This window comes from Leguminivora glycinivorella, chromosome 12 (genome assembly GCF_023078275.1).
Source record: "Leguminivora glycinivorella isolate SPB_JAAS2020 chromosome 12, LegGlyc_1.1, whole genome shotgun sequence".
Taxonomy (NCBI): domain Eukaryota; kingdom Metazoa; phylum Arthropoda; class Insecta; order Lepidoptera; family Tortricidae; genus Leguminivora; species Leguminivora glycinivorella.
The window spans coordinates 19,799,842-19,813,612 of NC_062982.1; the positions used below are offsets into that span (position 1 = coordinate 19,799,842).

The 13,771-nt window shown below is 35.0% G+C and overlaps 2 protein-coding genes across 2 annotated transcripts in view; both read left to right on the plus strand.

Annotated features, from left to right (window-relative positions):
• The first annotated feature begins 3,713 nt into the window (after nucleotides 1-3,713).
• Nucleotides 3,714-8,466, plus strand: LOC125232037 (clumping factor A-like). The gene is made up of 3 exons (XM_048137649.1): nucleotides 3,714-3,848; nucleotides 5,393-6,521; nucleotides 8,462-8,466. The coding sequence occupies exons 1-3, from the start codon at nucleotides 3,714-3,716 to the stop codon at nucleotides 8,464-8,466; spliced, it is 1,269 nt and encodes a 422-aa protein (XP_047993606.1).
• Nucleotides 8,467-12,409: 3,943 nt separating this feature from the next.
• Nucleotides 12,410-13,771, plus strand: part of LOC125231724 (pre-mRNA-splicing factor ATP-dependent RNA helicase PRP16) — a 197,650-nt gene continuing 196,288 nt past the window's right edge. Inside the window, 2 exon segments of the mRNA XM_048137273.1 lie at nucleotides 12,410-12,868; nucleotides 13,214-13,534. Coding sequence (XP_047993230.1) covers nucleotides 12,546-12,868; nucleotides 13,214-13,534 — 644 coding nt within the window. The 5' untranslated portion in view covers nucleotides 12,410-12,545.

The following is a 13,771-nucleotide window of genomic DNA, read 5'->3' on the forward strand; positions in this document are numbered from 1 at the left end:
TTACTTTATTGGACAGAAGATGGTTTACGTAACATCTCGTATTAATTTGAAGTACGATATACATCCGCAAGGGTGGGTAAATTGAAAGTAAAAATCTGAAAAGTTTTTTGTGAATTAAAAAAAAAGTATTCAAAATACAAACACGATTATATTTTTCCTGTAATATATAGCATAAAACCAATGTTTACTAAAATTTTCATAATTTTTCGTTGGTAAACTTCGGAGATAAGGGGGGGACGGTATTTTTTTTTACATTTTCCTTCAAAATTCTTTTTTTTTCCACAACAAAAAAATTATAAAAAATAGCTTATTTACGTTCAATTTCAGCTCTTTCCAACGATACCCCACTTGATCTAGTAACTTGAAATTTACAGTTTGCCCCCCTTTCATTTTAGCCATTTTCTACAATTAAAATTAATATATTAAAAAAAATTATACTTTCTATTTGTAGAGGTTTACAATGTTCACAATTATTCCAAATTTCAAGTTGATAGCATTAGTAGCTCTCGAGATATTTAGGAATGTGACAGACGGACAGACAGACGGACAGAGTCGCACCATAAGGGTTCCTGTTGTACCTTTTTGGTACGGAACCCTAAAAATCAAGATTGGTTGAATTGTATAGACAAGTCGTTTACTCGTATTAGACCCACGCTTTCCATTTTAGTGGCATCCGTAAAACACATGCTCGCTATCTGAGCTCTTGAATAAGGCATTTAATTCCAAATTGTACTAGGTATTTATACTACGTAGTAGCACTTACCTGTAACTTTATAGCTCGTACACACTGAGCATATTCTTTAATATTATAATTAAAACGCATAATATACCTAACACTGTCTTTCATTCATCATTAGTTTTTGCTAGAAAAAAACACACTCACGAAATAATTAGCGGATTGATGGTTACCTACATTTTATCCATTTATATTGCAAATTAAGTTCTTAAGAGAATTTATCGTTAGTATTGTAATGTAACAATTTTTCATTGCTTTTAAAAAATACCTTTTAACTTTTTTTACTTGCATCGGTCACTGTCAGAATGACGTCAAATAAAAAAGCAGAATACCTAATTATATTTGTGCAAAGCAGGTTTAATTACGGCACATATTATAAGGTGCCTACGAATCAAGTAGGTACGTACGAATAACTATAATAAAATTCATGATTATAATCTTCAGGCAAATTTATGGCATTTATAAACCTAGTAAGGCATCATCCGTAGCCAAAGTGCCTGAAACGGGACGGAACAATATAGTTATTTGTTTTACAAGGGGGCAAAGTTGTTGTTTAACCGCACGGGCCAATATGTATTGATCCCGAGCAAGCGAAAGAATCCAATATTGAACCGCGAGTGTAGCGAGTGATTCAAAAATCAGACTCTTGAGCGTTGGGAGGGTATCAAGGCACGAAGGTTAAACAAACTTTGCCACCGAGTGAAACACAAAATTTTTCACCACACCAACACTATGAAAATATGAACAGTAAAACATCAAAATAAATAATAGTTATTTGTTTTACAAGGGGGCAAAGTAGTTGTTTAACCGCACGTGCCAATATTGATACCTGAGCAAGCGAAAGATTCCAATATTGAACCGCGAGCGAGCGAGTGGTTCAAAAAGTGGAATCTTGAGCGTTGCGAGGGTATCAAGGCACGAAGGTTAAACAAACTTTGTCACCGAGTGAAACACAAAATTTTTCACTGACTATAAAACATCAAAATAAATCAAATCCATCAATTTATTCAATATTAATGATTCAAAATCATCATTTATAGGTAAAATCTAGCAGCCAGATTAAGACATCGAGTTAAAATTTGTATGAAATTACTTTGCTCCCTTGTGGATAAAATGCAATTTTGCTATCTGTTTTCGAATAGCAAAGAAAGCCTTTACCAGTTGGTGTGGTGAAAAGTACTTTAATTTATTTAACATTTATGATTCAAAATCATCATTCGTGCGTAAATTCCAACACCCAGCTTTAGACATCAAGTTAAAATTTGTATGAAATTACTTTGCACTCTTGTGGATAAAATGCAATTTTGCTATCAGGTTTCGAATAGCAAAGAACGTCTTTATCAGTTGGTGTGGTGAAATAGTTATTTGTCATACAAGGGGGCAAAGTTGTATTTTAACGCCGAGTGTGGATATGAAAAACGAGCAAGTGAAAGGATTCCATAGTTGAACCACGAGCGAAGCGAGTGGTTCGAGAATAGAATCCTGAACTTGTGAGTTTTTTAACACACGAGAAGTAAAATACATTTGCACCCGAGTGTAACACAAAACATTTCCCCCCACTATAGCGAGGAAACTACAACGCAAAAAATGCGTTTAAGTATCACTGCTTCCAGTAGTTCCACAGGTCGTAAATCATCTTTATTGCTAGATTCACCTACTTTTAACAATTTTAAAGCAGTTATTTTGACTTTATTCAAGGTCAAATTACTTTACCCACTAGTGGATAAAATGCGTTTTTACCCGCTGGTAAATATTAAAGGACAAAACACGTGTTTCCGAGCTAGTGAGGGGAAAATGTATTTTTGCACAATTACTACCTACCTACCGGTACTTACTAGCTAAGTAAAGTACAAATAGCTTTGTAAGTACCTACAGATTTTAGTATTTTATGAAGCTACGGAATCAAAGAATAATTACAGTACTTTAGATTACTAAGTATAAAATAAAATAGAAGACTTTAGTCCGTTTTCACATTATCCGATCCGATATCGGATGTCGGAAGGAATTCAATAAAAAAAACCGGCCAAGAGCGTGTCGGGCCACGCTCAGTGTAGTGTTCCGTAGTTTTCCGTATTTTTCTATTATAAGGGATATTTCCAGGTTGATGATGAAAACTATTACTTGTAACACTTTTACTTTATTCGTTAATTACAAACATAATAACAACCAATTTACAATAAATATTTCAAGACTTCTTCACTGCAACTCGTCTGTACTCGAACTGGCCCCCGTCACTGCATGTCCGCCATTTTTATAACAATCCAAGATGGCGGAAACCAGTGACTAGTGACTAGATGAGTCAATTGATATTCTTTAATACTTTCATCATAAATAACAGTAAGATAAATCAAAATATAGGGCATTAATAAATAATTACTCTTACAGCTCGGCCATCCTGTTCGAGGCGAGACCCTTCGCCAAAGCTTAATGTGAAATAATTCAAAAGAAAGCCAATACCAGTTTATACAACAAAAAAAAATGTAGTATAATATGCATTTCAAATAATTCTTAAACAATAGAAATACAAAACATATAGCACTTCATACCAATACATACCTTTACCACATAATTACGATATGCTATAAGACTAATATTAGCAAAATATTATTTATTCATGGAAGAGTAATTCTCAATTTTAATAAAACTATAACTTACGTATACTAAAAATGGATTTTTAAATATTTCCATAAACCTTATCAAGTGTAAAGAAAGTGCATGAATCAGACATAGGCCTGTGAAAAATAAATATATGAATAAGATTTACTTCGATACAATTAAATTAATGAGATCCAATTAAATTCATTACATTTCAGTAAACAATGCAACACTTCACTTCACACTTCACTCGCGAAACATAAGCAAAAAGAACATATTTACACGATTTTATGATATCACCACCTCCTCACATGATTGAATGGAATTCCCGTGCCGCTACGGGCTTCGGCAACACGATGTACCCGTCCGCCGCAATAGCATCATGGGCCACCCAAGCTCTGTCAGCCTGAATAGTGCTGCCGCAGCTGCTCATCACGGACGCCGGATATTGCGCCGCCAGACGCAAGCTCACATACCATGCCAGCATTTGAGGACTCAGTCGACGATCGAAACAGAGGTATCTTTACCCTGACCCTCTCTCCTGGGCACTCCTGGGTCGGAAGTGAATCTACACCCCGACCCTCTCACCTGGGCACTCCTGGGTGGTAAATGAATACCAGACCCTGGCCCTTTCACCTGGACGCTCCTGGGTCCTTGATCTGAAACTTGTAACACTTTCTTTAGGAACATAAGACTTCGACTGTCTTCGAAATTATGGTAAAATGATTATGGTTCGGTAATCAATTCAATAAGTCATAATGTATTGATAATCGTTATGATTAATTAAATTATTGTCGTCACCTATTAATATATCGCTATACTGAGTAAAATTATATTAAAGATTTTTCAGATTTGTAGTATACACATTTACAGAATCTTACAAATGACCTGTCAATAAAATATCGTGCCTAGTTATTTATTTACCATTTGTAACGTATACATATTATATTACACAACCATTTAAGCCCAATCGCAAGTACACGACTACGGTGTACTTCTTTATTTTTTTTTTATCCTGTTATTATTCCTCTTTATTTCTTTCAAATCTTAGGCTAGGCTATTTATAATATAATATACACATAAGGCAAGTACATATTTTCTTTTCACGAAAAGCTATTGCGAATGAAAGACAATGAAGATTATTAATGCTGGCTCTCTGCATTTTAAATTGTAAATTTTCAATTTATTTCTTTTATCTATGAAAGGGGAACTTAACGTTAGTAACGATTTTATTTTAAATCTGATAGGTCTCTTCAGAACCGATAAAAAGTGTAAGTACCTACTTCAGTTTTAGTATGTACCTAATATTTTACCAACTAAACCTGCTAGGTAATAAGTTTTACATGTTAATAAAATTTATTTTAACTTCGGATCCGAACACAATAATAATAGTCTCTTTTTTGTTACTTTATTTTTGATCACCTAAGACTATAAAACATGTAAAGAACTGGATACAGGTAGCCAAAAGAGAAATATGTAATTATTGCTGTACTGCTTTATCCAATCAAAAGTCGCAAATAATATACATTCTTATAGGCACAATAATTTATATTGTACTTTTATTTTAACGTTTCATGTAAAGTCGCCGTCAATAGAATTTGTGAACAATGTAAACAAACCTTGTAGTCAAAATGTCTTTATTTTCCATTATAATTCATTAGATACTGGCTAAATCCATGTGTTATTTAATCAATTCATATCACATTATGATCCTCAACCTTTAAAATAATAAAATTGTGCTAGAATATTGATATTTTATAGAACGGTTTGTTTACATTGTTGACAATTTCTATTGACGGCGATTTTATTTATAAAGATTGAAATTAAAGTCATTCACGTTCATCAACGTGCTTAAAAGTTATGCACGTACATCCACGCGCTTTAAATCTCGCACGTCCATCCACGTGCTCTAAATCTCGCACGTCCATCCGCGTGCGTCAACCAGTTATTCCACAAGATACGATACATTGTGCCATACCCTGGCTCAATTCATTATTTTGTACGGGGGTCAAAATACCCGAGTTTACGCGTATACTGTGACTACGCATTTTGTGACTACAGCACGTGACTACATATGACTCTACATACGACTCTACACACGACTCTACACACGACTCTACACACGACTCTACACACGACTCTACACACGACTCTACACACGACTCTACACACGACTCTACACACGACTCTACACACGACTCTACACACGACTCTACACACGACTCTACACACGACTCTACACACGACTCTACACACGACTCTACACACGACTCTACACACGACTCTACACACGACTCTACACACGACTCTACACACGACTCTACACACGACTCTACACACGACTCTACACACGACTCTACACACGACTCTACACACGACTCTACACACGACTCTACACACGACTCTACACACGACTCTACACACGACTCTACACACGACTCTACACACGACTCTACACACGACTCTACACACGACTCTACACACTCTACACACGACTCTACACACGACTCTACACACGACTCTACACACGACTCTACACACGACTCTACACACGACTCTACACACGACTCTACACACGACTCTACACACGACTCTACACACGACTCTACACACGACTCTACACACGACTCTACACACGACTCTACACACGACTCTACACACGACTCTACACACGACTCTACACACGACTCTACACACGACTCTACACACGACTCTACACACGACTCTACACACGACTCTACACACGACTCTACACACGACTCTACACACGACTCTACACACGACTCTACACACGACTCTACACACGACTCTACACACGACTCTACACACGACTCTACACACGACTCTACACACGACTCTACACACGACTCTACACACGACTCTACACACGACTCTACACACGACTCTACACACGACTCTACACACGACTCTACACACGACTCTACACACGACTCTACACACGACTCTACACACGACTCTACACACGACTCTACACACGACTCTACACACGACTCTACACACGACTCTACACACGACTCTACACACGGCTCTACACACGGCTCTACATACGGCTCTACATACGGCTCTACATACGGCTCTACATACGGCTCTACATACGGCTCTACATACGGCTCTACATACGGCTCTACATACGGCTCTACATACGGCTCTACATACGGCTCTACATATGGCTCTACATATGACTCTACATATGACTCTACATAAGACTCTACATATGACTCTACATATGACTCTACATATGACTCTACATATGACTCTACATATGACTCTACATATGACTCTACATATGACTACATGTGACCGTCACCCATGTCATGTCACATGCACCATAATATATAATCATAATAATTACAATTACCGAGCGTTTAGCGATAACTAATTAGTAATGAGTTTCTACCCACTAGATTTATTTAAAATAAAATAAAAACTTTTTTGTGTAATGTGTAATTGTGTACACTGTATGCTTAATCTTAGTTTTGTGAAATGTAAATTTTTTCATGAAGTGAATTATGTAATTCTTTATGAGAAATAAAGTTCTTTAAACCTAATAATTATCAAGATTGAATCGTTATTGTTATTAAAGAAGCAAACAAATATTACTGAATAATTATTAGTCTGAAACATGTCTTCAATGATATTTATTCACACCATATATGTAATTTTTCGATTTCCCATCGAATTCTCATCCATGATCACCATGGTAACATGCGAAGCATTACATTTTATACGTTACATTGATTAAATACTTCTGCCATCACTGGCCATTATAAAATAGTATTTATATATGTTGTAGCATACCGTCAACAATCAAAATTAGATCAATCAGTCCAATTCGTGAAATAAAACGTTGGACACTACAACACAGTTCAGTTTTATGGTCATTAGTAAAAAAAACTCAAAACTTTAAAACGCTAAACATTTTTATAACGAGTTATAAAATATCCGAAGATGATTTAAGATACAACATACTCTCCATTATTCATACCAGAGGTTGGCAACCTTATTATTAAAGTTTATTTATTTAAATTCAGTACTTAACAGAATTGAACTACCCACAAATTGCACAACTTCGATTTTAACGGTTAATATAATGTTATATTCACTGTTAAATATTTATTTGCCAATAAACAGGAATCGTTTTGGTATATACTAGAATACTATGATCAAAATCATACTTAACGCATTAAATATCAAAATTAAGAACTAAGAACAAAATTATAATTCTCAGTTTAAATTGAGATCAACTTTTCATAAGTATACATAATTTTTACCAATCTTGTGTTACCGGACACGAGGAATTAAAGTATTGAAGTACTTTATGAGAACATGTTTTACACAGCGTATTTAATTCAGTATGAATTTTTAATTGTATATCTGATCTGTATAACCTTACAAGCTCGAATATGTATTATTATATTATAATAACAGAATACAACAGCAGTTTAAATCTAGACGTAAAGATTTAAACCATGACAATTGCCTCGTTGGAATAAATTACACCACTTTTCCGTAACAACATAAAATAGCTTGGCCGTGTTTAACAACTCAAGGCATCGTTAAATAAAGCAATCATTTAATCAGAAGTTTATTTCTATTGACAAAGTACAAGTTTACTCATAATTCCACGGTTTTCTTAAGCCAATTAATTTATGAAATTTTAGTGTCACAAACTGAATGCCGTATTATATCGCGGCGTTTATTATAGTTATCAGAAAAATATACTAGTCATATAGTTATCAGACTTATGTGTACCAATAACTAATGGGTAATATAATTTTACACACCTTTTGTAAAGAAATTTTTTTAGTTACAAAAGTAAATCATCTTTTAAATAAAAAAAATGAAGTTAATAAATAAGGAGAGCTCATCAATTAATACTGTCATGAGGGTAGATTATCACACCAGTTTCAGAACATGTAGTTTAATTTTAAGAAATAAATATAAATATATGTCTCACTTACCATAGCAATTTAAATGCACGTTTCGTTAAATAAATTCATTACATTAGTTTGACTTACACAAAAAAAAAACCTTACGTTTGTGCGGCGTGGCAAAAATCTTATCGATTCTTGTTCATCCCACTACTGAAACTATAAGGGATATTTCCAGGTTGATGATGAAAACTATTACTTGTAACACTTTTACTTTATTCGTTAATTACAAACATAATAACAACCAATTTACAATAAATTTTCAAGACTTCTTCACTGCAACTCGTCTGTACTCGAACTGGCCCCCGTCACTGCATGTCCGCCATTTTTATAACAATCCCAGATGGCGGAAACCAGTGACTTGTATGAGTCAATTGATATTCTTTAATACTTTCATCATAACGATACCTTTGGGTTCAATTGGCGTAAAGGACAAAATGCAGGTTTTCAGGAGAAGCAAAAAACAACTTTTTTTTTAGAAAAATGTTTATATCTTTTTTGTTTTTTGACCTATATTTGTGACGTATATAGAAAAATATGTAGATTTTTAGTATCCTTCACCTAGTGTAGCAACCGTAGTGATAAACTAAACGGTTTAGAAGTTAGATGGTTGTAAAGGACACGTCAAAATGCTATGGACGTCCTTTACACCCACGATTTTTTTGAACAATTAGAGTTGATAGGGTCGTAAATGACGGTCTTAGATGATTTTTATACAAATTCGGGGCGTAAATGTAACCGGAATGGTACAAATGGCAACTGTTTTTAGCTTAGTTTACAATTGAGAAACTTGAAAAATGTATCAAAACGTAGTTAATATGGCATAGAATAGCCACAATAGTGTTACAGTGTATATTTATCTAAATATTTAGCAGAGACAAAGAACAAGACTATTTTATATCCAGTTTTGCAATAAAGAAACAACATTTGCTTAAAAACTATCTAGTATTTTGGAAAGTTATTATTTTAGTACTCGCCGCTGTCTCAACTCTCAATAAGTTACGCATTCAGTATTTAATTCTAGCAGGGAAACGCTTTCGTAGTTTAAGTAAATATAAAAACACTAATGGTAATCACGTAAACTTTAATCAGCAACTGTGAACAGTAGACTATATTAATACGACAATAATTTTAAGTATAAAGTAGAAAGAAGTTCTAAGAATAACTAAGAGTTAAGTACCAATTTATAAACGCAAGTTAAGACGCGTATACAAACTGTGACCAACTAATAAATAATAGTAACTGTAGTCAAGACTACCTACTATGTTGATGCATATTTTTGATAATTTTAAAACAGAAGATTGTTATTTAGTCTTTAACCTGTTAAGTAAGAATAGTCTTAATTATGAGTTCAATCCTAGAAATATTATAGTCAATGCTTTAAGTACCTGTGGGTACATAGCCAAGTCACCAAACGCTAACGCTCATTCGCTAGCGAAACGCACCTGTTATTGTCGCACTAAATGTTAGTATAGTCTACTGTTAAAGTTTACTGGCGGCGTAGCTGAATGGCAATCGTCGACGCCAGACGCCGACAAAATGCAGTCTGGTGCAATACGCAAGAGCGATAAAGCTATAGCTATAGCTACGAAAAAAATATATAGCTACGAAATAGATATTATCGTGAGCGTTTGTGCATACGTTGTGGGTACGTACCCTGATTACCATAGTGTTTTTTTTAAATTACCTACATCTCGTCGCAGTATAATAATACTACGAAAGCGTTTCCCCGCTAGAATTAAAGGCTGAATGCGTAACCTACTGACTATTCAACAGCGGCGAATACTAAAAAAATAACTTTGAGCTTGTTGCCAAAGTATTAGTAGATCGTTTTTAAGCAAATATTGTTTCTTTATTACAAAACTGGATATAAAATAGTCTTGTTCTTTTTTGTTTCTAAGATAGCTTAGATAAATAATACACTACATTAAACTAATGTCTATTCTTTGCCATATTAAGTACGTTTTGACACATTTTTCCAGTTTTTAATTGTAAACTTAGCACAACATTTGTACCATTTCGGTTACATTACGCCCCGGTTTTGTATAAAAATCATCTAAGACCGTCATTTACGACCCTATCAAATCATGGGTGTAAAGGACGTTAATATCTTTTGACGTGTCCTTTACAACCATCTATCTTCTAAATCGTTTAGTTTATCACTACGGTTGTTACACTAGGTTAAAGATACTCATAATCTGCATATTTTTCTTATACACGTCACAAATATAGGCCAAAAAAACAAAAAAGTGGGTTTATCTTTCTCTTGGAAACCTGCATTATATGTCCTTTACGACAATTGAACCCAATCATATCGATTACAGTTGCGGATAAAATATTTTTAGTGCTGGTCGTAAAGGACGAAGAACAAAAAAACTTGTCCTTTACGCCCAACTTTACCACACTACTATAGAAAGTGATCCTTAAAAAGTAAGGGCTTAAAGGGCAATAATATATATCAAGGTGACTTACGACTATATTTTTATTTGTAGATTTCCTTTACGACACAAATAATAATTTATAATTAATGACTTGATATTTACGCCCCTTCAGAAAAGCTATTTTTGCAAGTCCATAGTAGAAAATCTTGGTCGTAAAGGCAACTTTTTAAGAGATATCGAAATTTTAACTACACAGATCGATAGCGCTTGAAATTCTGAACAAAACTGTATATATAACTCATTTTCGCCAAAATGTCCTTTACGCCAATTGAACCCAGAGGTATCGATAAATAACAGTAAGATAAATCAAAATATAGGGCATTAATAAATAATTACTCTTACACTATAAAACTACTTAACCTTTCTATCCTATCAAGTTCAAAACAATTTTCCTAGAAAGTCTTTATAAAGTTCTACTTTTGTGATTTTTTTCATATTTTTTGAACATATGGTTCAAAAGTTAGAGGGGGGGGGGACACACTTTTTTTTCCTTTAGGAGGGATTATTTCCGAAAATATCAATATTATCAAAAAACGATTTTAGTAAACCCTTATTCATTTTTAAATACCTATCCAACAATATATCACACGTTGGGGTTGGAATGAAAAAAAAATCAGTCCCCACTTTACATGTACGTAGGGGGCTAGGGGGTACCCTAACAAAATATTTTTGTCCACTTTTTATTTTACTACTTTGTCGGCGTGATTGATATACATATTGATACCAAATTTCAGCTTTCTAGTGCTAACGGTCACTGAGATTATCCGCGGACGGACGGACGGACGGACGGACGGACGGACGGACGGACGGACGGACGGACGGACGGACAGACAGACAGACATGGCGAAACTATAAGGGTTCCTAGTTGACTACGGAACCCTAAAAAATCAAGATGGCGCCTGTAATGTATGGGATATCGGTGCGACATCCGATCGGATAATGTGAAAACGCACTAAGACTAAGGAACCCTACAATATGCGTGTCCTGGAACGCTCTTGGTCAATACTTTTGGTGTTATAATTTAGCATTATGAAATAAAAGATGAGTACTTAAAAACTTGTTCTTAATGCAAATTATAGCCAACTACAGCCTTCCTTTTCAGGGTATTTACGGTATAAGACGTTTACAAAAGGTGCCTGTGTCTAGCTTTCATTTTTTCCAATTATTGCAAGTTATGCTGATAAAAGTGATACCTATAGAGTCTGTGCAGAAACAAAAAAGCCGTACCTACCCTAAAGGAACATTTTTTCCCACTTTACCACTTTCTTGGAGTTATTGATATAGGTACCCAAGTTCAGATTTCTAGTGATAACGGTTACTGAGATTATGCGCGGACGGACAGACATGGCGAAACTATAAGGATTCCTAGTTGACTTCGGAACCCTAAAAAGATACAACATGGCAAAAAAAAAGAATAGAAAAGAAAAAGTGGCAACACCGTAATGTCGTCCTGTTTTCTCACATTCATTAATTTGAAAGGGACCATACTACAATGTTGCCACTTTTTAATTTCTACTCTTTTCTGTCAACCTGTTTAACAATTGTACATCGCATGTTCCATGTGCAATATAATCATTTATAACTTGAATGCATTTATAATATTTTTTGATTATGGCAATTCGTAATCTAACGTCAAGTCATGTTGACAGCTGCCAATCGACTCAAACGTCAAACGTGTCAAACCAAGTTTGCGTTGCTTTCTTCCGCGCTTATTTATTTGTATTTTTATGGCGTAACCTGATAATTAAATATCAATCGAGCGATGTGACTCTCACTTGCCGAATTCTATTAAATTATTGTGTTTGATAAAAATATTTCAAGATGTCGGATAGTGACGAAAACCTCCATCGCTTAGAAGGCACGTCTGGCGATGCCGTTGGTGGCTTAATCATCAAAAAGAAAGAACAGCCAGCAGAATTTCAGTTCGCAAGACCTTCGTTGCTTGGTCTAGATAAGCTAGCAGCAGCTAAACGGAAGCAAAACCGGCTTATATCCTTCCAACAAGAAGAAAATGAAGAGGATGACAAACCTGCCACTTCTGGAGTAAAAGAACGTAAATATAGGAAGCATAATGAGGAAACTCCGACGTACACTGGTGGTATCTCGGAGGCAGCCGTTTTAAGGCAATTGGAACGGACACAAAGGTGAATAACGGTTTTCTTCATTTGTTTTGAGGTTATGTGGTTTGTTATTGTGGTGTAATTTAGCTGATTTTTACGAAATCGTCTTAGTTTTAGAGGTTAAATCCAAAACTTGTATCATCTATATGATTAAATAGCTTAGCTATGATCTCAGTATCTCTGAATTATGTTAATTAAAGGTTAGATTACAGAGTCATTTTATGATAAAACTCAAGCATTTGGGCATTCTCAAAATTTGGGACCCCCCAAAATTGTCAGGGAATAAATTTTTGTTAACAACTTTGGGGTCTAATTGGGGGGACCCAAGTTCTGAAAATGCCCATTTAACGTAACCCATGCTTGTTACAGAAAAGAAAAAGAGGCAAAAGAGAAAGGTGTCCACAACTCTACTCAAGAAGAGAAAAAGTCTCGCTCAAAAGATGAAGATGATTACTACCACCACCGCTACGATCGCCGTGACCGTGACAAAGGAGACAGGAGAGACAGAGATAGAGATAGACGGAGAGACGACAGGCGAGACAGGGATAGAGAGGATAGGAGAAGTTATGATAGAAGTGACAGGAGTGATAGAAGTGATAGGAGAGATAGAGACAGCGAAAGGAGTAATAGAGATAGCTCTAGACGGAGCTATTATGAGCCGCGGTTCAAAGATGAACCTAAGACACCAAAGTAAGTGTTAGATTTTTATAGACTGCTATTTTTTAAATAAAGAAATAGTTCATAATTGGAAAAAATGGGATACAAAAGACCATTTTCAAATGACATAATTTTAAGATTTTCATGTTTATCATCATAATTGTAAAGTTTGGCTCTGTGATCCAAATAGGATCTTAGCCTCCAAAACGAGAGCACGCTACTTATTCCGATCCTGCGCAGCATCCTGCCGATTCTAAAGTACATAAATTT

Excerpts from the sequence above, each read along its gene's own strand:
- LOC125232037 (XM_048137649.1), top strand. The coding sequence starts at position 3,714 with ATGGGCCACCCAAGCTCTGTCAGCCTGAATAGTGCTGCCGCAGCTGCT. Across the intron at positions 3,849-5,392 it reads AGTCGACGATCGAAACAGAG|CACGTGACTACATATGACTC; the intron begins GTATCTTTACCC and ends TTGTGACTACAG.